This window comes from Salmo salar, chromosome 12 (genome assembly GCF_965601325.2).
Source record: "Salmo salar chromosome 12, fSalSal1, whole genome shotgun sequence".
Taxonomy (NCBI): domain Eukaryota; kingdom Metazoa; phylum Chordata; class Actinopteri; order Salmoniformes; family Salmonidae; genus Salmo; species Salmo salar.
Window position 1 is genome coordinate 19882970 of NC_138302.1, and position 25218 is coordinate 19908187.

At 46.8% G+C, this 25218-nt stretch overlaps 1 protein-coding gene across 1 annotated transcript; it reads right to left on the minus strand.

The window, feature by feature from the left end:
• Positions 1–107: 107 nt before the first annotated feature.
• LOC106564381 (85/88 kDa calcium-independent phospholipase A2) lies at positions 108–24409 on the minus strand. The gene is given in 20 exon segments (XM_045690955.2): positions 108–1810; positions 3375–3415; positions 3417–3449; positions 3715–3830; positions 4281–4332; positions 4451–4605; positions 5125–5202; positions 5615–5751; positions 5933–6083; positions 6625–6788; positions 7172–7262; positions 8330–8452; positions 10055–10163; positions 12757–12939; positions 14285–14381; positions 14790–14977; positions 16631–16811; positions 17343–17555; positions 22844–23067; positions 24272–24409. Coding segments are annotated over 19 exon segments (2475 nt in total). The 5' UTR covers positions 23059–23067; positions 24272–24409; the 3' UTR covers positions 108–1662.
• Between the last annotated feature and the right edge of the window lie 809 nt (positions 24410–25218).

The window sequence follows — 25218 nt, forward strand, 5'->3', positions numbered from 1 at the left end:
TACTTTTTACTTTACAGCCCTGTGTTTACCAAGTCGTTACTTAGAAATGGCGTGTTAAAATGGTCCTTACCTAATTCATTGCATAGTAATTACACAATAAAAATCAATTATTCAGTTCCATAGGTTACTATTTTATTCACATATCCACTTCATCATCAATAATAAAGCCAATACACAACCGTACATGGGATATTAATACAAACAAGTGGTGGAGTTCAGTTAAAAACTGAAAGTCTGAGTCTGAATAGCATCCTATTCACTAGGTAGACATACTTTTGACCAGGGCGCTATTTCAGACACAGACAAATAGTGCAGATAGATAGTATCACAACCCATTGAGATTGGTTATTCAAGTAATGTGGCATTTATTCAGTCCGTCCAGTTGAAATAATTATGATTTGAGAGGTTAAGACAGCAAGAAATGATAGGACAAAGGTAGTTACAAGAGATAGATCCGGGTCGTATTCATTAGTGCACACCGTCGCAAATCATAGCAGAACATGTTGCATCGAAAACAAGAGTTTCTTATTGAACAGGTTCAGAATGGCCGCCAGCCCTCCCATTAAGGCATCATCAACTTGAATGGGGATGTCGGTTCGAGGGATTATGGGTGTAATATGGTGTAATAATGACGCAAAACAGTGATTCATATCATTTACATGGCTGCATTTGTTTTATTGAATGTAAATCTGATTATTTGAAGGATTTGGATTAGCTCAGTAAATAAATACAATGTCAGGAAGAGGTCAATTGTACAAAGTGTAATCCTCCGTTTCTGAATTTATTTTTTATATAACGTGTTACTTTGTCAGTCTCAGTACTGTTGTGCAAAGCTGAATCTTCCTTTCCCCAGGTTTTAGACTTTGACTTCATGCGTCTGTGAGGAAGAATGAAACGCTCTCAAACATTCAGTCTCCAGTACAGATTGAAAAAGAAACATCGCTCTATTATCTTTTATCTCCTCTCTGTGTGTCTCTCTACCTCTTCCCCTCTCTGTGTGTCTCTCTACCTCTTCCCCTCTCTGTGTGTCTCTCTACCTCTTCCCCTCTCTGTGTGTCTCTCTACCTCTTCCCCTCTCTGTGTGTCTCTCTACCTCTTCCCCTCTCTGTGTGTCTCTCTACCTCTTCCCCTCTCTGTGTGTCTCTCTACCTCTTCCCCTCTCTGTGTGTCTCTCTACCTCTTCCCCATCTGTGTGTCTCTCTACCTCTTCCCCTCTCTGTGTGTCTCTCTACCTCTTCCCCTCTCTGTGTGTCTCTCTACCTCTTCCCCTCTCTGTGTGTCTCTCTACCTCTTCCCCTCTCTGTGTGTCTCTCTACCTCTTCCCCTCTCTGTGTGTCACTCTACCTCTTCCCCTCTCTGTGTGTCTCTCTTCCTCTATCTCTGACAAAACATCAGGTTATGGACATTTGCTCGGAGCTTTTTCAAGTACATTTTCATCTACACAATGATTACACCCCAATAGAAAATGAGTTTCTACTGAACAAATTGGTAGGTAGGTATTGGTAGGTCACTCCCCGTTTCGTTCCATTTGCTTTCGTTGACAAAACGTTTTGCCACAGAATCGGCGTAATGAACAAACCCCTGTTGTGCCAGTAGTAGTATGATGTCCATCTGGGATTCCCATAGCATGATCCCATCCCTGCCTCTCCTCTGCCTCTCCTCTCAGTAGCCGTTGAGTAGTTGCTGTGCGAGGAGTTGGACGTTCTCCCTCTGTTCGTAGAGGTACATCTGGGTCTCCCACAGCATGTCCACCAGCACGGCGTCACTCACCTCATCCAGCATCACCTCCTGGGAGAGCTGGGGGCTCAGTCTGGGGGGGATGGGTAGGAGAGAGCAGGCTAGTTCAACAAGAGCACACACACCATACTGTCACACAGAATGTTTTTAACCTGTTACACTTGTGGGAATTGGCCTTTATGGATAGGGCCAACTTGAAATGTTTCTTACAGAATAAATATGAAACGCATAACCACTGTAGCAATTGAAAGGGAACAGTTTGGAGATAATGGGGAAATGATTAGACTGAAGCTGAGGACAACAGTTCACCATGACCAGACTGAAGCTGAGGACAACAGTTCACCATGACCAGACTGAAGCTGAGGACAACAGTTCACCATGACCAGACTGAAGCTGAGGACAACAGTTCACCATGACCAGACTGAATCCAAACACTTGGCTTTATGTGCATTTTACATTTACTGTTCTTTTCACTGCATTTGTTGACAACGAAAACTGAAAATACTCTGGATACATTGAGTAACATAAGAATATTCCTGGAAAACATGGGGTAGGTGCAACGTAAGAGAAAAAAAAAATGACACGGGTTTCAATGAGGACTAACTGGAGTCTCCAAGTGGGGAGATGCCTCTCCAGAGTGTGAACAGTTAACGATACGGTGTTGTTTAGACCTCTCCTAGCTGTGCCATTGAGGAACTTGATCAAGCACACTTGTAGTTGATTTGTTTGGAACACAACCCTGCAGTTACACAATTACTGTTGATGTTCACACAATCCAAAAACGGTCCATTATAAATTGCAATTTGGGTCAGGTGGGCATCATGCGAAAGCTTGTTCCATTGCCAACATGACTAGTTAAGTTCTAAAATAGGGTCTTACAGTGTTAGGCTTTCACAAGGCAGACAGATTGTAATTTAGGCGCCCATAGAAAGGAGTCCTGAGTGCATTCAGGTGCGTGTGCCGCGCCAAATTTCCTTCACAATAAACAAACACAGGCTGATTGTGTTCAGAACAACCCAGGGTATGACGCCACGTCATCTTGTAACTGAACAACAAACCGTGATCATAAAAACGCTGACACTGTATACGACATGAGTTTCACTGATTTGGAGACGCGAAGTGCACATTTACACTCACAGCTGTCTGCCTGCTTGTATGACATCATTTATTAGAATCCCCAAGGGCGGCATCTTTCAAAATACGTCCAGTCATCTTCATTTACAGCGTTTCCCCTCACCAAGACAAAACATTTGCAAAAGTTGCCTAATTAGCGGGAGGGATGGGGGCAGCTTGTTTCTGCACGTGGTGCTGAAGTTCAGAACATCTGCCAGTCAAACCCCACACAGAGCTGGGAAGCAGACTGAGCTCTGACCTCATGTGTATCAGGTCACTGTACAGCCACTAAGTTCCAGTTTAGGGCCTGGAGCACAAATCTATCATTTTCAACCCGTTTATAGGTATGAGAGCAAAGGGTTAAAACTTTCCATTTCCAATGTACAACAGAGACAGACACCATACACTGAGTGGACAAAATAAGCATTGTCTACCTGTGGTAGACAGTATCAGTATGATGAGGTTAGTGTCAGACTGACCTGTGGTAGACAGTATCAGTATGATGAGGTTAGTGTCAGACTGACCTGTGGTAGACAGTATCAATCATCTCACACCAGGACCGGGCTCCTGTCCACAGCACAGCCATCAGAGTCTGTACACTGACAGACAGAAGGAGAGGGAGAGAGACAGAGGAAATCAGTGTATGTTGTAGATGAGTAATACAACAGGGACCTCTTCATACAGGGACTACTAGGACATTGGTTTCAGAGCTGAAATGTTGAATGAAAATGTGACGTTTTTTTTATATGAATTCCAATCAACTATTAGTGTCACCTACGTTTCACTAACTCAAACACTTAACTAAACAGTATGCAGGATAAAAGGTCACTCACAATAAATCAAACAATCGTTAAACCAACTCACGCAGTCCACCAGCATCTTGCCCAGCTCCTTGGCGCCTACAAAGCTCTTAGCCAGTTCCAGAGGGTTGGAGGGTCTGAACACATCTACAGAGTTCACCACTACCTGGGGAGGCTTACCTGTCCCAATAAATATGACATATTACCATCCATATGATTTCTATATATTATAATATACCAATATAAAGCTCTTACCTGTCCCAATAAATATGACATATTACCATCCATATGATTTCTACATTATAATATACCAATATAAATCTATTACCTGTCCCAATAAATATCATAATATACACATCCATATGATTTCTACATATTATAATATACCAATATAAAGCTCTTACCTGTCCCAATAAATATGACATATTACCATCCATATGATTTCTATATATTATAATATACCAATATAAAGCTCTTACCTGTCCCAATAAATATGACATATTACCATCCATATGATTTCTACATATTATAATATACCAACATAAATCTATTACCTGTCCCAATAAATATCATAATATACACATCCATATGATTTCTACATATTATAATATACCAATATAAAGCTCTTACCTGTCCCTAAAGAAACCACCACACCTAGACGCTGCACCTCTAAGCCACGCCCCTACATTCAAAATAAACAGAGAGAGAGAGAGAGAGAGACAGAGAGAGAGAGACAGAGATGTTAAACAGACGATTCAGTACAAAAGGAACATTTTAGATGAAACTTCTTAGAGTCACACCTCTGCTTTCAGGGATTTGTTGTATTGGTGGATCTCAGTCATGGCATCCAGTGTCGGGTTATTGGCCAGCAGCCCTCCGTCCAGAAACCGGCCCATTGGTCGGAAGTAGGTGGGGGCGGCGCCACTGGAACGGGCGGCTCTCCACACGACCTGCTCTGATAGGCCGAGAGGGTTGGGGCTAAGCATCAAATCAACCAATCAATCAGACAAAATTATGATTGATGAAGAAAAAAGTTTACGTTAAATTGGTGAGGTGTGAGAGCAGATTCACCAAGCATCTTCACTGTGACCCTTTCACCTCCACACACTCACTCAGAGAGAACAGGCATCACAAGCACACACAGAGAGACCAAACACACAGACAGTCAGACAGACAGACCACACACACAGAGACATAACACACATACAGACAGTCAGACAGACAGACCACACACAGACATAACACACACACACACACACAGACACACACAACACACACACACACAGAGACAACAGACACACACACAGACGACACACACACACACAGAGACAACACACACACACAGAGACAACACACACACACAGAGACAACACACACACACACACACACACACACAGAGACATAACACACACACACACACACACAGAGAGACAACACATACACACACACAGAGACATAACACACACACACACACCTTGGTCTGTCACCTTCCTAAGTTTTTTCGCAGGTTCCTGAGTGTATCCAACTATCAACACATCCTCATCCTCCCATCCTGAAACAACAACACACACACTCATACCACCACCAGATGGAAACACAGCTGGCCCTGACACACACTCTCCAAACAACACCGACACCTAGACCCACAGGGCGATCATTATCCATCAAATGTATTTATAAAGCCCTTTTTACATCAGCAGATGTCACAACGTGCTTATACAGAAACCCAGCCTCAAACCCCAAACAGCAAGCAAAGCAGATGTAGAAGCACGGTGGCTAGGAAAAACTCCCTAGAAAGGCAGGAACCTAGGAAGAAACCTAGAGAGGAACCAGGCTCTGAGGGGCCAGTCCTCTTCTGGCTGTGCCGGGTGGAGATTAGAAGAGTACATGGCCATTATCACGTCACACACACACACTGAGGTACAACACAAACACAGCCCCCCCCCCCCCCCCCACTCTGTTACCTTGTGGTATGGTGAGGGGAAGGAAGGTGGCTGTGGCAGCGTAGGGGCGTTCTCTGGCCAGGGAGGGGGGGTCGTAGTTCCTAAAGAGATGGAGCTCTCCTGGATGTCTGTCTGCCAGCACACTGGTCACCATCACCCTGTGGAGAGACACAGAGAGACACACACAGACAATATTAGAGAGACAAAGGATACTTCAGGATGGGAGAAAACATACATGTATAGCTAATGAATATACAATTGAAGCTAATGAAAGTGTTAGTATTACAGCAGCACCCTGAATTGACCAATCAGACAAAGCCAAAGTGTTTCCATGGTTACCTGGGGTGCCGTACATCTGTCATCATGGTGTTCTCTCCGAACTCTTTCTTCAGGAAGTCCTCCAGAGGGGCCGACTCGTAGGGTCGCGACCCCTTGAACACCTGCTCCTTCATACGGAAGTAGAGGCATCGCAGATACTCCATATCCTTACCTGGAGAGAGAGAGAGAGAGAGAGAGAGAGAGCGAGGGAGAGAGAGATTTACTCCATATCCTTACCTGGAGAGAGAGGGAGAGAGAGATTTCCTCCATATCCTTACCTGGAGAGAGAGAGAAGAGAGAGAGAGATAGGGAGAGATATCCTCCATATCCTTACCTGGAGAGAGAGAGAAGAGAGAGAGAGATAGGGAGAGATATCCTCCATATCCTTACCTGGAGAGAGAGAGAAGAGAGAGAGAGAAGAGAGATTTCCTCCATATCCTTACCTGGAGAGAGAGAGAAGAGAGGGAGAGAGAGATTTACTCCATATCCTTACCTGGAAAGGTACGACAGCATCTCACAAACAAACACTTTCAATGTTGAAAGGGTCTACGGTTCAAGGCTGCTCTTTAAGAAGTTAGGGACAACTTTGTATGAAAAAAAAACAATCCATGAAAAATATTGAGGACCATATCAACTATATAAAACACATACATGACACCATTTAAGTTTCTCTGCACACAGACACTCATAATAAACACACAGTAACAGCTCACCATGGATGATAGCCAGGGCCAGTATGCCCCCTGTGCTGGTCCCAGAAACCCAGTCAAAGAGTTCCTTGATGGGCCTGCCTGCCTCTTTCTCCAGGGCGATTAACAACTGGATCAGAACCAAGCCTTTAATGCCCCCTCCATCCAGACACAGCAGTCTGTCTATCCTACAGAGAGAGGAGGCCATTAGAGTGACTCTTACATAGCAGTCTGTCTATCCTACAGAGAGAGGAGGCCATTAGAGTGACTCTTATATAGCAGTCTGTCTATCCTAGAGAGAGAGGAGGCCATTAGAGTGACTCTTACATAGCAGTCTATCTATCCTAGAGGAGAGAGGAGGCCATTAGAGTGACTCTTACACAGTAGGAGAGAGAGGAACAAGCCATTCAGACAATATATAAGTCATTTGTCTATATTGTACACTTGACTATTCATTCAAACTGGTGTAATAATCAACCAACCAACGAGTCACACAGATCAGCAGTACTTTGAATGAAGAAAAAAACGGATAAATATCTAAATAACCAAAATAAAATACACAGAAACGCACTTCCTGCTTCCTGTTTTGAACCCGTCCACTTCCTCCCGGCCACGACTCATCGCTCCCACCGCCGCCGCAACGTGCATGATGTCCTCGAACCCTATCGGCCAATCACAGACAAGGACCCAGGTCTAATCAACCAATAGGAGCGCAGAGTGGAATGGAAGAGAGGGACAGAGAGAAGGGGATGAGCCTGGGGGAAAAGGGAGTGAGAGAAGTGGGAAGAGACAGAAGAGAGGGGAGAAGTACCAGCATAATTCAAAATGCAGGGAGAGAAGAGAGGGATGAATACAAACATGGAGCGATAGCAGAGGGAAGGATGAATTAAAAACAAAACAGATTAATGTTCGAACGGATTGATGAAAAGAAAAAGGGAGAAAAACGAAAGAAAAAAAAGAGTGAGAAAAAGAGAGAAAGAAAGAAAGAAAAAAGAAAAATAAGAAATCCTTTTCAAATGGAAGCAGAAAGTCTTCAAAAGGAGAAGACCATAAGGTAAGGAGGATCACGCTGCCGGAGAGAGGGAGACTTCAGTAACGAAAAGAGAGAAAACAAAAAGAGGGGATGAAAGAACGGATAAAACACCATCAAATAAAGGAGGGGTCAGAGAAGAGAGAGGGAGGGAGGGAGGGAGGTTCTGGGGTATTGGGGTTGGGGGTCAGAGCAGAGGGAGGGAGGTTCTGGGGTATTGGGGGTCAGAGAAGAGAGAGGGAGGGAGGTTCTGGGGTATTGGGAGTCAGAGAAGAGAGAGGGAGGGAGGTTCTGGGGTATTGGGGGTCAGAAGAGAGAGGGAGGGAGGTTCTGGGGTATTGGGGGTGGGAGTCAGAGCAGAGAGAGGGAGGGAGGTTCTGGGGTATTGGGGGTCAGAGTAGAGGAAGGGAGGGAAGTTCTGGGGTATTGGTGTTGGGGGTCAGAGAAGAGAGAGGGAGGGAGGTTCTGGGGTTGGGGGTCAGCGGGTGAAAGATAAAATGGTATCAGGGCCTGTATTCATAAAGCATCTCAGAGTAAGAGTGCTGATCTAAGATCAGATGCCCTCTATCAAACTCATTATGATCAGAACGGCAAAACTGATCCTAGCACTCCTACTCTGAGATGCTTGATACATATGGCCCCAGGAGGAGAAGGGTCAAAGAGACATTTGGGGATTGAGGATTGGGGGGGGGGCTTTACCTATGCCTGGTGACGAAGCAGCCTTCTTGGGGGAAGGATGGGTGTTGAGGGGGGAGGAGGGGGGGGCACACCGCTGTACCCCTACACTACACAGCATGTCCAGTAGCACCTTTCTGTTGGAGCCTTCAGTCAATCAACACACCAAGCCACAGGGTTAGAGACATGCACACACAATGACAGGTAGGAAGGAGAGAGAGAGAAGGAGAGGGGAGATGAGAGAGAGAAAGAGAGAGAGAGAATGGGAGAGAGAATGAGAGAGAGTAAAATAGTAGGTTGGGAGAAAGTGGGGAGAGAGAGAGAGAAAGAGTAGGTCAGGAGAGAGAGAGTGGGAAGAGAGAGCAAAATGAACTGAAGAACTTTAACAAAGCATGCATTCAATTTCACAGTCAGTTACAGAGAGAAAAAAGAGATTGCTGAGAGAGAGGGAGGAGTGGTAAAAAAAGATCATACAGGCATTCACACATGACACACAAACAATCACACACGCCGATTTGGACAACACGCATGGTTTCCATAGAAAGACATAGATAACATGTATTATTTTGTATTGAGATACTTTCAATCGATTAGTCAATCAATAACAACTATATAAATGTATAGCCATGGAAACCACAACAGAGGGGTTGATTGACATGGACAATAACTTCAAAAATACAGAAATTAACACCAGGCAACAGATTTGATAGGACGTAGCTAGCTTTCAATACGACCTGCTAGCTAAAATCCCTGCTTGCTCACGTTAGTTAGCTTGATTGAACTCTGACATGCAATCTAACATTAGTTAGCTAGCATTCGAGGGCTGACGGTTCTCATGAACGTTTATTGTGTAATGTAAAAACAAATGAAGGATCCAACTATGTTGGTAATTTGTCCCATGTCTCACTACTGCAGTATGCTACTGATTGTCCGTGTGCTAGCTAAGAGCAACAAACCCACACAAGATAAACGTGAAAGCATCCAGCACTGATTAGCTTTCATTAGCTAGCTTACATTAATGCTATAAACCACTGACAATGTTTTGAAATAACATTATATATTTCTTTGATTGTATATACATAGTCTTAGCAAGCTCTTTGGCAGCAAGCTCTTTTTTAGCTATAATATTCAGCTACCTCGCTAGCTTTACAAACGTTAGCTTAGCTAACAACCCGTCTCAGGCTGCTGGCTTCCTAAGTGACAGTGGCTGACAAATCAAGTGTTGGTGAAAAAACCCAGGAAATAGTAATTCCCAGAAAGTCCCCCGCAATTTGACCCACCCTCGAGCGTAAGGCCTATGATCATTTCAGCACATTTCAAACAGCTGACTAATCAATGTAATCGAGCAATGAGCAGAGATCACATGATCAATGAACACAATATACTGTAGTTAATGTTATATTAATGTTCACACAGCCCTAACATATGCATGCTATATCATCCACAATAACACATGCTTCTGAATTCATTAATATCCACATCAACGTTAGATTGTTGTTGTGTTAGGATTCATTCATGTGCTGGCTTGTGACGTCACCGTTTTATAAAGGCACCAAGGAACTAACACTCCTAATTTTCTCATTAATTCATCCACCCATTTATTATATCGTTCCCTTTGCTCACTCTATCCACCTACTCTATCTCCCCCCCCCTCTTACCTTTACTAGTGCGTGATGCTTTGAGTCCGGGTGTCTCACCCTCTCCCCCCATCCTCCTTTTTCCCTCCCTCTGCTCTTTCTTCCCTCTCACCTTTACTAGTGCGTGCTGCTATCAATCCGGGAGTCTCTCCCAGGTCATTGTGCATCTCCACGTCGGCTCCAAACACGATCAGAGCCTTGATCAGTTCCATGTGGTCCATCTGTAAGTAGCGAAACAGCAGGGGTCAGAGAGTAAAGATCACGGAAGGAGGGGTCATAGAGGAAAACAAGGGGTCATGAACGGGAAGGGACTATGTAGTGTCCAAATTCTAACCCTAGACCGTACCCCTAATCATTCCCGTCTAACCCTAGACCGTACCTATAATCATTCCGATATCCATCCTGCCCTGCCATTCTAAAGTCTTCGAAAGCCAAGTCAATAAATAGATCACTGACCATTTCGAATCCCACCATACCTTCTCCGCTGTGCAATCCGGTTTCCGAGCTGGTCACGGGTGCACCTCGGCCTCGCTGAAGATACTAAACGATATCATAACCGCCATCGATAAGAGACATTACTGTGCAGCTGTCTTCATCGACCTGGCCAAGGCTTTCAACTCTGTCAATCACCGTATTCTTATCGGCAGACTCAATAGCCTTGGTTTCTCAAATGACTGCCTCGCCTGGTTCACCAACTACTTCTCAAATAGAGTTCAGTGTGTCAAATCGGAGGGCCTGTTTTCCGGACCTCTGGCAGTCTCTATGGGGGTATCACAGGATTCAATTCTCGGGCCGGCTCTTTTCTCTGTATATATCAACGACATATGCGGGTGATTCCCTGATCCACCTCTATGCAGACGACACCATTCTGAATATATCTGGCCCTTCCTTGGAAACGGTGTTAACTAACCTCCAAACGAGCTTCAATGCCATACAACACTCCTTCCGTGGTCTCCAACTGCTCTTAAATGCAAGTAAAACTAAATGCATGCTCTTCAACAGATCGCCCGCACCTGCCCACCTGTCCAGCATCACTACTCTGGATGGCTCTGACCTAGGTGTCTGGTTAGACTGTAAACTCTCCTTCCAGACTCACATTAAACATCTCCAATCCAAAATGAAATCTAGAATCGGCTTCCTATTTCGCAACAAAGCATCCTTCACTCATGCTGCCAAACATACCCTCGTAAAACTGACCATCCTACCGATCCTTGACTTCGGCGATGTCATTTACAAAATAGCTTCCAACACTCTACTCAAAAAATTGGATGCAGTCTATCATAGTGCCATCCGTTTTGTCACCAAAGCCCCATATACTACCCACCACCGCGACCTGTACACTCTCGTTGGCTGGCCCTCGCTTCATACTCGTCGCCAAACCCACTGGCTCCAGGTCATCTACAAGTCTCTGCTAGGTAAAGCCCGGCCTTCTCTCAGCTCACTGGTCACCATAGCAGCACCCACCCGTAGCACGCGCTCCAGCAGGTATATCTCACTGGTCACCCCCAAAGCCAATTCTTTCTTTGTCCGTCTTTCCTTCCAGTTCTCTGCTGCCAATGACTGGAACGAACTGCAAAAATCACTGAAGCTGGAGACTGATATCTCCCTCACTCGCTTTAAGCACCAGCTGTCAGAGCAGCTCACAGATCACTGCACCTGTACATAGCTCATCTGTAAATAGCCCATCCAACTGCCTCATCCCCATACTGTATTTATTTATCTTGCTCCTTTGCACCCCAGTAGCTCTACTTGCACATTCATCTTCTGCACATCTACCATTCCAATGTTTAATTGCTATATTGTAATTACTTCACCACCATGGCCTATTTATTGCCTTACCTCCCTGATCCTACCTCATTTGCACACACTGTATATAGATTTTTTGTACTGTATTATTGACTGTATGTTTGTTTATTCCATGTGTAACTCTGTGTTGTTGTATGTGTCGAACTGCTTTGCTTTATCTTGGCCAGGTCGCAGTTGTAAATGAGAACTTGTTCTCAACTAGCCTACCTGGTTAAATAAAAGGTTAAAAAATAAATAAATAAATAAATAAATATATATATATATATATATATATATATATATATATATTTTTTTTTTTTAAAAGACTGCACCCCTAATCATTTCCATCTAACCCTAGACCGTACCCCTAATCATTTGTCATATTGTTGAGGGGATTCATATATTTGAGATAAAGAGGAAGGTTACCGAAGCATTAAACTCCCACTGAGTGCAACAAACACCCCCTCCCTACCTTCATAGCCAGAGGCAGGGCCGTGTTTCCCCCCTGTGTGACACATAAACCACACACACACACACCCTCCCTACCTTCATAGCCAGAGGCAGGGCTGTGTTTCCCCTCTGTGTGACACATAAACCAAACACACACACACCCTCCCTACCTTCATAGCCAGAGGCAGGGCCGTGTTTCCCCTCTGTGTGACACACACACACCCTCCCTACCTTCATAGCCAGAGGCAGGGCTGTGTTTCCCCTCTGTGTGACACATAAACCACACACACACACACCCTCCCTACCTTCATAGCCAGAGGCAGGGCTGTGTTTCCCCTCTGTGTGACACATAAACCACACACACACACACCCTCCCTACCTTCATAGCCAGAAGCAGGGCCGTGTTTCCCCTCTGTGTGACACATAAACCACACACACACACACACACACACACACACACACACACACACACACACACACACACACACACACACACCCTCCCTACCTTCATAGCCAGAAGCAGGGCCGTGTTTCCCCTCTGTGTGACACACACACACACCACACCCCCTCCCTACATACCTTCATAGCCAGATGCAGGGCTGTGTTCCCATCCTGACCCTTGAGGTTGGGTTCCGCACCGTGTGTGAGCAGCACCATGGAAGCATCGAAGCGCCCCCTCTTGGTCAGGACGTGCAGTGCACTCTCCCCTGTCTTACTGAGGTAGTTCACCAAGCAACCTCGCTCCAGCAGCGTACGACACATCTGGGGGGGGTGTTTGGGAGGGAAAGCATGATAGCACTTAGCCATGTTTAACACAGACTTGTAAATAATATCTGTTTGACCATAACTTGATACATAGAAACAAGTAGGTAATTCAGGTTTCAGTACGTTTAACTAGCAACAGTAGTAAACATGTTGTCCCCTACAGAATGATACAGCGCCCCCTTGGCCCACTCAGTGTAGTTTTATCACATGTTGGATCTCCACAGCGAGATGCATTCACCCACGTTTCCTGTTTCTCATGAGGAGAAGCATATACAGTACAAAGTGTCATGACTGGAGCTCAACGGGACAGGAGAAATGCTTGTTCAAAGTTTCTCAGTTCAGCTGATTACTATATCGCCCCCTTTGGGCCAATCAGTGTAGTTTCACAAATGCCGGATCTCTATGGCAAGACGCATCAGTCACCCGAGTTTGGTTAAAAAATGTAAAATAAATCAGGTGAGTGGTGTCGGAGATATCGCGTGTGACTAACGTACGTACCAGGGTTTCCGTTAGGAAAAAGACGCCGGACAACATGACCGGCAAGATTTTAATTTACCGGACATTTGAGAGATTTACCGGACCCATTTGCATTGGGTGGGTAACCCAGTAGGGCGTCCACCCACAATGCTCAGAATGACAGAAATCACATTTAGATTATGGTAATTCATCTTAACATTACGTGCAACTCCTGTAATGAAGCAGCCAATACAACATCATTTGCCAAAATGCAATTTGTGGGAAAACACTAGGAAGAGTTTCTAATATGACTAGGATTGTGGCTTTGGCTTCTGGACAACGAAAGAACGTCAGAAACCAATAGAACAGGAGAGAAATGCAGGTTTCAATGGGGAAGACCATAACTGCTTTTGACTAGGCTACTTTGAAGCAAGGTAAGACATGCCTCAGAATATGAAGTAAAAGTTTGAGGTTTCAAACTATTAAGTATATGTTTTCAAAATGCATACTGCCTCCAGCTCACATTGTAAAGTGGTGGGTGACACGCTGATAGTCTCCCTACCGTGTCTTATGCACTAGAACGCCGATTGGGTGGCGCGTTTCAATTACCAGTTGAGAAATAAAAAATAGTAGCAATTCTTTTCACAAAATTAGGCAAATTAAACTATAGACGGACAATTTGGCAAGCAAAACATTTATTTATAGTTTTTTTTCATCGGCCAAAAGTCGGTAAATGGAAACCCTGGTAAGCATGTTAGTAGGTACGAACGGACGGAAACAGATCCAAAGTTCCTCCGATTTTATCATGGAGGGGCAATTAAAGTATTTTATCACAATTCATTTTGGGTGAAAAAGTGTAAGTGTAATTGTAAAGTGTTCCCTCTACCTCTGCAGTCTTGCACCAGTGTAGGGGGGTTCCTCCATAGACGGCATCTTCTACCTGTAGCTGACCTGGGTCTGCATCCAGGACAGCCTCAGCACAACTAGAGAGGAGCGAGAGAGGGAGCGAGAGAGGAGCGAGAGAGGAGCGAGAGAGGGAGCGAGAGAGGGAGCGAGAGAGGGAGCGAGAGAGGGAGCGAGAGAGGGAGCGAGAGAGGAGGGTGAGGGAGCGAGAGAGGAGGGTGAGGGAGCGAGAGGAGGGAGCGAGAGAGAGAAAGGTAGAAAGAAGAGTGAGAGAATTGTAAACAATGTAGTGGAATCTTGTTTGACCTATCCAGCGCCTTCACATCTGCAAAAACTGCGGGGAAGACAGGAGCTAGGGGGTAGATTTGGGACACGGCAATCTCCTCTCACCACTATACCACCAATCAGTGTTCTCCATTCTCCCTTAGCTAATGAAAGAGCCAATCAACATTCATCAACATTCCCTCTTCGCCAATCAGTGCTCTCACCCCTTCTCACTGTACTTCATGGCGGCATGGATTGGGTAGCCACTGCCCCCGATGATGTCACAGCGAGCTCCTCCCCCCAGGAGGGCGTTCACGGCCTCTACCCTCCCGAGGCGACAAGAAACATGGAGGGGCGTCTCCCCCGCCCCGTTCAGCTCATTCACCCCCGCACACATCCTACTGCACAGCGCCTAGAGGAGGGAGAAACCAAAAGCAGACACATTTTAATAGGGACCTTGCTTTCGACATTTTAATTGCAATGTATACGTTTCTGATGAAGGCCATCTGTATACGTTTTTAAACTTAAAAAAGCGAATAAAACATCACATGTTTAACTGCGAGTGAGATCGTGACTATTCCCTCCAAATGTGTTCTGAAACCCTGAAAATCCATTCAAAAAGGACAGAAGGAAGGAACAGCAGAAGTACTGCAGCAGTCTTGTAGCTGATCTGAATACAGAGAACAGACAGCGTTGTGTACTAACAGCTATAGAGAGGTGACCCAGAGTCCTCAGTCTGACCTGCATAACAGCAGCCGGGTCCTGTCCCTGTCCTGACAGTTCTGGGCCCCGGCCGCAGCAGAGTAATATCTGGGATACACGGATCGGAGACGCAGAGCGCTAGTACTTCAACACGTACACTGAAAAGCAGGGTTGCATTCAATAGCAATCAAACAGAAGAAGAAAACAGGCCAAAACAAGGAGAGACCTAGCAGAATTTGTCCAACGAGAAACTCTCTTTTGCTACAGTGTGGACTAATGAGTACCACCCAGCACTGCACTAAAAGAACTAGCACAGCCCTGCCTTGCCTTCGCAGTAGAGTCAATGTCCCCTTTCTGAGACTGGCTACCTGTGACTGGCCCCACCACCCGGAGCCCCCACCCGCTGCCTGGTTTATGTTAGCCCGATCATTAACCTGACGTAGCAGGCATGAGAGAAACGCCTGAGCGGAGTTCACACATTTTCACTAGAAAAAGGAAGCTAGGTTGAAAATAGCTGTATCCCTGGAAACTGGAAAAATCGGGTTGTTGGCAACTGCACTCAGGCCAGCCTGCCCTGTTCCCATGTAATGCAGTGTCTATGACTGTCATATTGGTATAGGGACAAACTGGAACTTGAAACTGTTTGGCAGCACAGTGCATGGGGCGTCTTACACTGAGTATACCAAACATTTGGAACACCTTCCTAATATTGAGTTGCACCCCCCCATTGACACAAACCAGTCTGCCTGGCAACTAACATACCCAGTTAAAAGTCAGTTAAATATTTTGTCTTTCCCATTCACCCTCTGAATGACACACACAATCCATGTCTCAATTGTCTCAAGGCTTAAAAATCCTTCTGTAACCTGTCTCCTCCCCTTCATCTACACTGATTGAAGTGGATTTAACAGGTGACATCAATAAGGGATCATAGCTTTCATCTGGATTCACCTGGTCAGTCTATGTCATGGAAAGAGGAGGTGTTCATAATGACCAGATGTCCCCACAAGAATAGTAAACAAACAAACATTTTGTTAGTCCCCACTAGATTAAATGCTAATTTAGGGTGGTTAGGGTTAAGGTTAGGGTACGAGTACGGGTTAGGTTTAGGGTTACATTGGATTTTGAATGGGACTGAATCAAATCAGATGTATTTATGAAGCCCTTCTTACATCAGCTGATATCTCAAAGTGCTGTACAGAAACCCGGCCTAAAACCCCAAACAGCAAGCAATGCAGGTGTAGAAGCACGGAATTGTGTGTCCCCACAAGGTTAGCTGTACACGACTCTGTGTGTGTGTGTGTGTGTGTGTGTGTGTGTGTGTGTGTGTGTGTGTGTGTGTGTGTGTGTGTGTGTGTCACACCTGTATAATAGTAGCCGAGTCCTGCTTGGCGGCACAATGCATTGGCGTCTCCCCGTTCTTGTCTTTGATGTCGGTGCGAGCCTGGCACTCCTCCAGCAGCTCTCTGACACATGCCACTTCCCCCCGCTCACACGCCAGGTGTAACGGGGTCTGACCAGCAGCGTCCCTGGCGTTTATCTGGCTGGAGAGGGTGAGGAGTGTGAAGTATCAATATGATTAGGGAGAGAGGAGAGGGGAAGGGAGGGAGACCATCGCTCATTTTAAAAATCAACATATTCCCTATTGCTTAATTAAGCCACAATATCGGTTAACCCAGAACTAAAGTCTCATGTAAATTGGTCAGCTGCTCGATTAAGTTCTGAGTCCATATGTGTTAAGAGATGAAGAGATGCTAGAACGAGGAGCCCCACCTGCTCTCTCTCACTGCAGGTTACGGGCTGAATGTCCCGTCCCCTTCTGAAATCTGAAATGCTAAACACCTGTTAAATCGTGATTTGTCCAAATAACCAGTGACGAAAACCCCAAACACCAGAATTACTGCTGCTTGTTATCTCACCCATCACATTCCTTCCTGACAGATTCTACAGTAGCAGATCTGACGCAGATCTGTCCGGGGGATTACTCACGTCCTAATGCTTTACAGCAACTCTTTGGTAATAACATGCTTATAACCCACTCATTACATGCTTATAGCCAGACTCTACAACCTCACCTCTGGACGTGGTTGTGCTTCAGGCATTCCCTCAGGCCCGTATCCACGGCGATGTGGGCGGAGCTCCAGTCAGCGTGACTACGGAGGCAGTCTACTATTGGCTGGACTGCCTCTGGCTTGGGGAGGGGGAGGGTCTCATAGAAGGGACGAAGCTTGAGGGCGTACTGGGGGAACCAGTTCATGGCGTCCTCCTCGGAGTTGACCTGAAACAACCTAGGAGACAGGAAGTGGAGATGTCAACCAAAGGTCAGCTGACCCCTGACCAAAGATTGTCCATTATACTGGCAAGATAGTCGATTAACAATGGAAATATATGTCCTCAAAGATGGAATGCAGGTGTGAGGAGGCGAGATCAAGTGGGACCATTCTAGCCAATGAGAGGGCAGACATGCATGTAAACAACAGGCCATTGAGATAGAGGACTCATCTTTGTATCAGTGTCATTATAGCATCTGTGACAGCCTGGGCAACCCCATTGAGGCCATCTCCATTTTAAAGTAGACAATTTTCTTCATCATTGGCTGATTGCTCCGAACTGATAGGAATCCCCACGCAGTTGACTACTTAAAAAAGTGCTAGAAGCCCTCAATGGCAATGTCCATGTTAAAACGGGTTATATCCATGATGAGTCCTCTATGACAACAGGCACAACTCCGACAGTTGTTTTTTTTCAACGTTGCTGAAATGCCACGTGCGTCCACTTATATTAGTGCAGTCCTAACAACCTAACCATTAGGAAAGTTCTAGTCGATCAAATATGCCTCGCGTAGCAATTTAGCATATTCGACACTCATTGAGCTCCATTCAAACATTCCTCACTTCGTGGGCTTATTTTTCATGGACAGATTTTGGGCGGAGTGAAAACTCTCGTTTCACCTCTTCCTCTCTACATTCAGATGTTCTACTCTTCTTCCAAAGGTTTTATGACTCACTCCCCCTCGGAAAGCCTACAGACTGGGAAATAAAATATAGTGAGTGAGTGCACCTTTTGCTGGGAAGGAGGAGTAGGAAATCGGAACTCAGTTCTATCTGTGAAAAACTTGCTTGTGATCTGTAAATATTAACAAAAACGTTCAATTACAAGCCTAGTTTAGCCAAGGAGAAAACACTGACCTATATAGGGAGAAAGACAGTATCCTTCCTGGCTTGCCATGATTGGCTGAGGTAATGGGTGGGGCTGGATATGCCGAGAGATGAGTCCTGATTAGTCTCATGTCACGGGCCAGGGACCGATGGAACTTAGGCTTACTAGTGTTTTAACCATGCATCTTTCCTACAACGGCCAAAGATGTAACATACATTTCCCAGAGCACCACACAGAGAGAATGGTCACTAAGTGCATTGTTGGAGCATGTGTCCATACTGACAGGATCGAAAGAAAGGGAGTGCTGCTCTCGGATCAGCTTTCTCCATTCAAATATTACCTTAACATTAGAATTATTTCACAATACTGACAACGGATCAGCTCCTAGAGAGATATTACCACCTACAGCTGCAAATTTTGAGGCGGGTTATTCTAATGCTTACCCTATGATAATGCACTAAATCAAGATTTGGCACATTATTGGCTACACATCATTAATTAAATTGAGACAAATTACAGACAGTAGCATACAATTAGCAAAATAAACATGTCATGTATTTCAACATGATTGAAATAGGCCTATAGTGCGCTGTTTATATTTTAATCCAGTCATCTCGGTTTATATATATATATATACATATACATACATACACACACACACTCGTCGCTTGTATCAATTGCAAAGACATTGGCAACTTCATATCTGTAGTCAACTTTTGTTCTGAAGTTATCAGAGAGACGGATAAACCATGTGATTCTATGTTTAGCTGAGATCGTCTGTGTATTAAGTGATGCGGGAGGGCAAGAAAAAGCATCTAACAATGCACTTAACTGTTCTACGAGTGGCCTGAGGCAGGCGTTGGATTACCAGCGTTTTCTAGTGCAAAGTTAATAACGATAGTTTGGGGAAACAGTTCGGAGATGCTCCTAACAATAATAATAATAATAATAATAATAATAACAATAATAATAATGTTCTAACAATGAACTTTGCCTTAAGATGCTTTTGGGAAACCGGGACCTGGTCAGTATATTGATGATCTTCGCTACCGCAGATTTTTGGAAAGATATACAGTTATGGACAACTGCAAAAGAGCTACAGGTCTCGACATCGCTGCCCTGAATTTAGCAGGTGCTATGAACAAAGCTCCGTGGGAGAAAGTTTACTTAGAGACTACTTTCTGGAGGACAATGCCATGCTGACTCATGTGAATTCTTAAAGAGATGGTTGGGGCTAAGGCTTAAAAAAAGGTCTTGAAAGATGTCGAATGGGTGGAAACAAAGAGGGGCTCAAGCCAGCAAGTATGAAAATCACCAACAACAAAGATTTTTCTGCGGTCTCTCCACCCCCTCCTCCATCCCACTCTCCTCCACCTCCATCCTACATCCCACTCTCCTCCACCTCCATCCTCCATCCCACTCTCCTCCACCTCCATCCTCCATCCCACTCTCCTCCACCTCCATCCCACTCTCCTCCACCCTCCATCCCACTCTCCTCCTCCTCCATCCTCCTCTCCTCCTCCTCCATCCTCCATCCCACTCTCCTCCATCCTCCATCCCACTCTCCTCCACCTCCATCCTCCATCCCACTCTCCTCCACCTCCATCCTCCATCCCACTCTCCTCCACCTCCATCCTCCATCCCACTCTCCTCCACCTCCATCCTCCATCCCACTCTCCTCCTCCTCCATCCTCCATCCCACTCTCCTCCACCTCCATCCTCCATCCCTCTCCTCCACCCTCCATCCCACTCTCCTCCTCCTCCATCCTCCTCTCCTCCTCCTCCATCCCACTCTCCTCCTCCTCCATCCTCCATCCCACTCTCCTCCTCCTCCATCCTCCATCCCACTCTCCTCCACCTCCATCCTCCATCCCACTCTCCTCCTCCTCCATCCTACATCCCACTCTCCTCCTCCTCCTCCATCCCACTCTCCTCCTCCTCCATCCTACTCTCCTCCACCTCCATCCTCCATCCCACTCTCCTCCACCTCCATCCTCCATCCCACTCTCCTCCACCTCCATCCTCCATCCCACTCTCCTCCTCCTCCATCTCCATCCTCCATCCCACTCTCCTCCTCCTCCATCCTCCATCCCACTCTCCTCCTCCTCCATCCTCCATCCCACTCTCCTCCACCTCCATCCTCCATCCCACTCTCCTCCTCCTCCATCCTCCATCCCACCTCCTCCACCTCCACCTCCATCCCACTCTCCTCCACCTCCACCTCCATCCCACTCTCCTCCACCTCCATCCTCCATCCCACTCTCCTCCACCTCCATCCCACTCTCCTCCACCTCCATCCTCCATCCCACTCTCCTCCACCCCACTCTCCTCCACCTCCATCCTCCATCCCACTCTCCTCCACCTCCATCCTCCATCCCACTCTCCTCCACCTCCATCCTCCATCCCACTCTCCTCCACCTCCATCCTCCATCCCACTCTCCTCCACCTCCATCCCACTCTCCTCCACCTCCATCCTCCATCCCACTCTCCTCCACCTCCATCCCACTCTCCTCCTCCTCCATCCTCCATCCCACTCTCCTCCACCTCCATCCCACTCTCCTCCACCTCCATCCTCCATCCCACTCTCCTCCTCCTCCATCCTCCATCCCACTCTCCTCCTCCTCCATCCTCCATCCCACTCCCCTCCTCCTCCATCCTCCATCCCACTCTCCTCCTCCTCCATCCTCCATCCCACTCTCCTCCACCTCCATCCCACTCGCCTCCATCCTCCATCCCACTCTCCTCCACCTCCATCCTCCATCCCACTCTCCTCCTCCTCCATCCCACTCTCCTCCTCCTCCATCCTCCATCCCACTCTCCTCCTCCTCCATCCTCCATCCCACTCTCCTCCACCCTCCATCCCACTCTCCTCCACCTCCATCCTCCATCCCACTCTCCTCCACCTCCATCCTCCATCCCACTCTCCTCCTCCTCCATCCTCCATCCCACTCTCCTCCTCCTCCATCCTCCATCCCACTCTCCTCCTCCTCCATCCTCCATCCCACTCTCCTCCATCCTCCATCCCACTCTCCTCCTCCATCCCACTCTCCTCCTCCTCCATCCTCCATCCCACTCTCCTCCTCCTCCTCCTCCATCCCACTCTCCTCCTCCTCCATCCTCCATCCCACTCTCCTCCTCCTCCATCCTCCATCCCACTCTCCTCCTCCTCCATCCTCCATCCCACTCTCCTCCACCTCCATCCCACTCTCCTCCTCCTCCATCCTCCATCCCACTCTCCTCCTCCTCCATCCTCCATCCCACTCTCCATCCCACTCTCCTCCTCCTCCATCCTCCATCCCACTCTCCTCCTCCTCCATCCTCCATCCCACTCTCCTCCACCTCCATCCCACTCTCCTCCACCTCCATCCTCCATCCCACTCTCCTCCACCTCCATCCCACTCTCCTCCACCTCCATCCCACTCTCCTCCTCCTCCATCCTCCATCCCACTCTCCTCCACCTCCATCCTCCCATCACACTCTCCTCCTGCTCCTCCTCCCATCACACTCTCCTCCTCCTCCATCCTCCATCCCACTCTCCTCCTCCTCCATCCTCCCATCACACTCTCCTCCTGCTCCTCCTCCCATCCCACTCTCCTCCTGTCCTCTCCCATCCCACTCTCCTCCTGTCCTCTCCCATCCCACTCTCCTCCTGTCCTCTCCCATCCCACTCTCCTCCAGTCCTCTCCCATCCCACTCTCCTCCAGTCCTCTCCCATCCCACTCTCCTCCAGTCCTCTCCCATCCCACTCTCCTCCAGTCCTCTCCCATCCCACTCTCCTCCAGTCCTCTCCCATCCCACTCTCCTCCAGTCCTCTCCCATCCCACTCTCCTCCTGTCCTCTCCCATCCCACTCTCCTCCAGTCCTCTCCCATCCCACTCTCCTCCAGTCCTCTCCCATCCCACTCTCCTCCAGTCCTCTCCCATCCCACTCTCCTCCTGTCCTCTCCCATCCCACTCTCCTCCTGTCCTCTCCCATCACACTCTCCTCCTGTCCTCTCCCATCCCACTCTCCTCCAGTCCTCTCCCATCCCACTCTCCTCCAGTCCTCTCCCATCCCACTCTCCTCCTGTCCTCTCCCATCCCACTCTCCTCCAGTCCTCTCCCATCCCACTCTCCTCCTGTCCTCTCCCATCCCACTCTCCTCCAGTCCTCTCCCATCCCACTCTCCTCCAGTCCTCTCCCATCCCACTCTCCTCCAGTCCTCTCCCATCCCACTCTCCTCCTGTCCTCTCCCATCCCACTCTCCTCCAGTCCTCTCCCATCCCACTCTCCTCCAGTCCTCTCCCATCCCACTCTCCTCCAGTCCTCTCCCATCCCACTCTCCTCCAGTCCTCTCCCATCCCACTCTCCTCCAGTCCTCTCCCATCCCACTCTCCTCCAGTCCTCTCCCATCCCACTCTCTCTGCCCCCCAACCCACCTCAAGGCGACGGTGGGCGTATCAGGGCACTTGAGCAGGCAGTCCCAACTCTGACAAGGGGTGTTCTTGTACAGCACCATGCGTCCCTCCTCCTTCAGCTCGACTTTCCCCCCTCCGCTGTAGTCCGACAGTGATACTTCCCTGACGCGGTAGGGGTTGGAGAAGAGGTTGGAGACGGCGGACACAGTCTCCATGACTCCCCTTAGAAACTGCATGGTGGTGGCCTGGGTACAGAGAGGAGAGAGAAAGGACGTTAGGAAGAGGCTCTGTCTCGTTTCATTCTTCAACAATACCTCACATTCTCTCTGCTTGCTTCCTTCTCAACACCCATTGGAGTAGAAGGTTTGAGGGGAGGGTCCTTGGACCTCCTCCTCCAATATGGTTGAGAGTTAGGCCTAGGCGAGGAGATAGGATGCAAGGAATCAAGCAATCAAGCAAGGACAGATAAGGGTTGATAAGAGTGCAGACAGGGATGGTAATCAGCAAGACGTATTGTGTGATTCCACACGAAAACAGAGCCCAATTCTTCTATGGATTACATTTTGTGAAAATCCCCAAAATCATGGTCTGTCTTGGTTCTAGTTTTGAGAGGAATCACTCTACTGCAAACAGTCAAGATTTGAATCTGTGTACAAAGGTCATAATTATGGTTACCTGATCTGGTATGTTGAGTACTTCTCTCTGGTCTATCAACAACAACACTGATGCAATCAGACTTGGGTTCAAATACTATTTGAAATCTTTCAAATACTTTGAGCATTCGCGTCAGCGTGTCTGTAGTGCCAACCCCAAATGGGTGGGTTTTACACATCTGGGACTATTCTGTTGGTTCCATTTCACCAGACAAGCTCAATTGAACACAGGCAAATGAATCAAAATGGATTTAAAATAGTATTTGAACCCAGCCCAGCATTTGGTCCCACCCACTCCCTTGTGAGACTCAACCATGTCCCAACTGCATAGTTAAGCAGCATTGTGTGCTTTGCTTGACTAAAAACAACAGAGGGGAGGGGGGTGACAATCAAAAACTGAAAGCAAAAGTTTATTTCAGCTTGTGGAGTCAATGTGGAATTGCTTTGCCTTTACTCTACTTCCATTGCAAACCTCTTGAATGATAAGGCATTGTCTGGCTCCTTATTCAACGTGAACAAGCGGTGCCATTCATGCAATTCATGAGTCCTGCCAGTTAAAGCGTATGACTCTCTCAGTCCAGTCTCTGAATCAATTTGGCACACATAACATAGCTAGCTTCGCATAGCTACCGATACAGTCAAGGGCAGAATCGCGATATAGAACTGACACTGAATGTATATTCTTTCAATTGGAAACAAACGCATTTATGGTAACTCTTGTACGTGGTATGCTTTCATTGTACTCTTATCTACGATCATCGGTTTAGTTTAGGAAAGAGCTCATCATAAACCTTACCTGATTACTGCGACTCCTCTCCACCAGTGACTGACGACTTTTGATGGATCATCAACAACCGGCTAGCGTTCAACCAACCTTGCTGCAAAACTTGATTGATGTGAGCTGCACCAATCAGTGAACACGCATTGGAAGGCGTTGTCTGAAAATACACCAATTGTAGAAAACCAATAAATTAGAGGAGTGTACACAGCGCATAGACTGACTGCGTGTTGGACGAAGCTGCCTACCACAGACTTTTTCTTTCACACTCTTAATGGTTAATTAGAGGATTTAGAGAGAAAATCTGACCCTGGATCTGTGTACAGGGGCGTCACAGATTGAAGCAGTATTTTTGGTAGACATAATAGAATAGAATGTTCTAGTTTATTGTTCTCCAGGTACATTTTCTGCACTTCTCAAATCGAGTTGTATTAGTCACATGTTTCAAAAACAACAGATGTAGACTAACAGTGAAATGGTTACTTATGGAACCTTTCCAACAATGCAAAAATAATATAGAGAAATAATAGAACATTTGAAAAATAATAACATGAGGAATAAATACACAATGAGTAACGATATCTTGGCTATATACACTGGGTACCAATACCGAGTCAATGTGCAGGGGTACAAGGTAATTGAGGTAGATATGTACATTTAGGTAGGGATAAAGTGACTAGGCAACAGGATAAATAATTAACAGTAATAGCAGCATAGTTGATCAGTCAAAAGGGTGCAAAAAGGGTCAGTGCCGATAGTCGGGGTAGCTATTGTTTAATTATTTAACTAACTATTTAGCAGTCTTAAGGCTTGGGGGTAGAAGCTGTTCAGGGTCCTGTTGGTTCAAGACTTGGTGCATCGGTACCGCCTGCCATGCAGTAGCGGAGAGAACAGTCTATGACTTGGGTAGCTGGAGTCTTTGACAATTTTTAGGGCCTTCCTCTGAAACCGGCTGGTATAGAGGT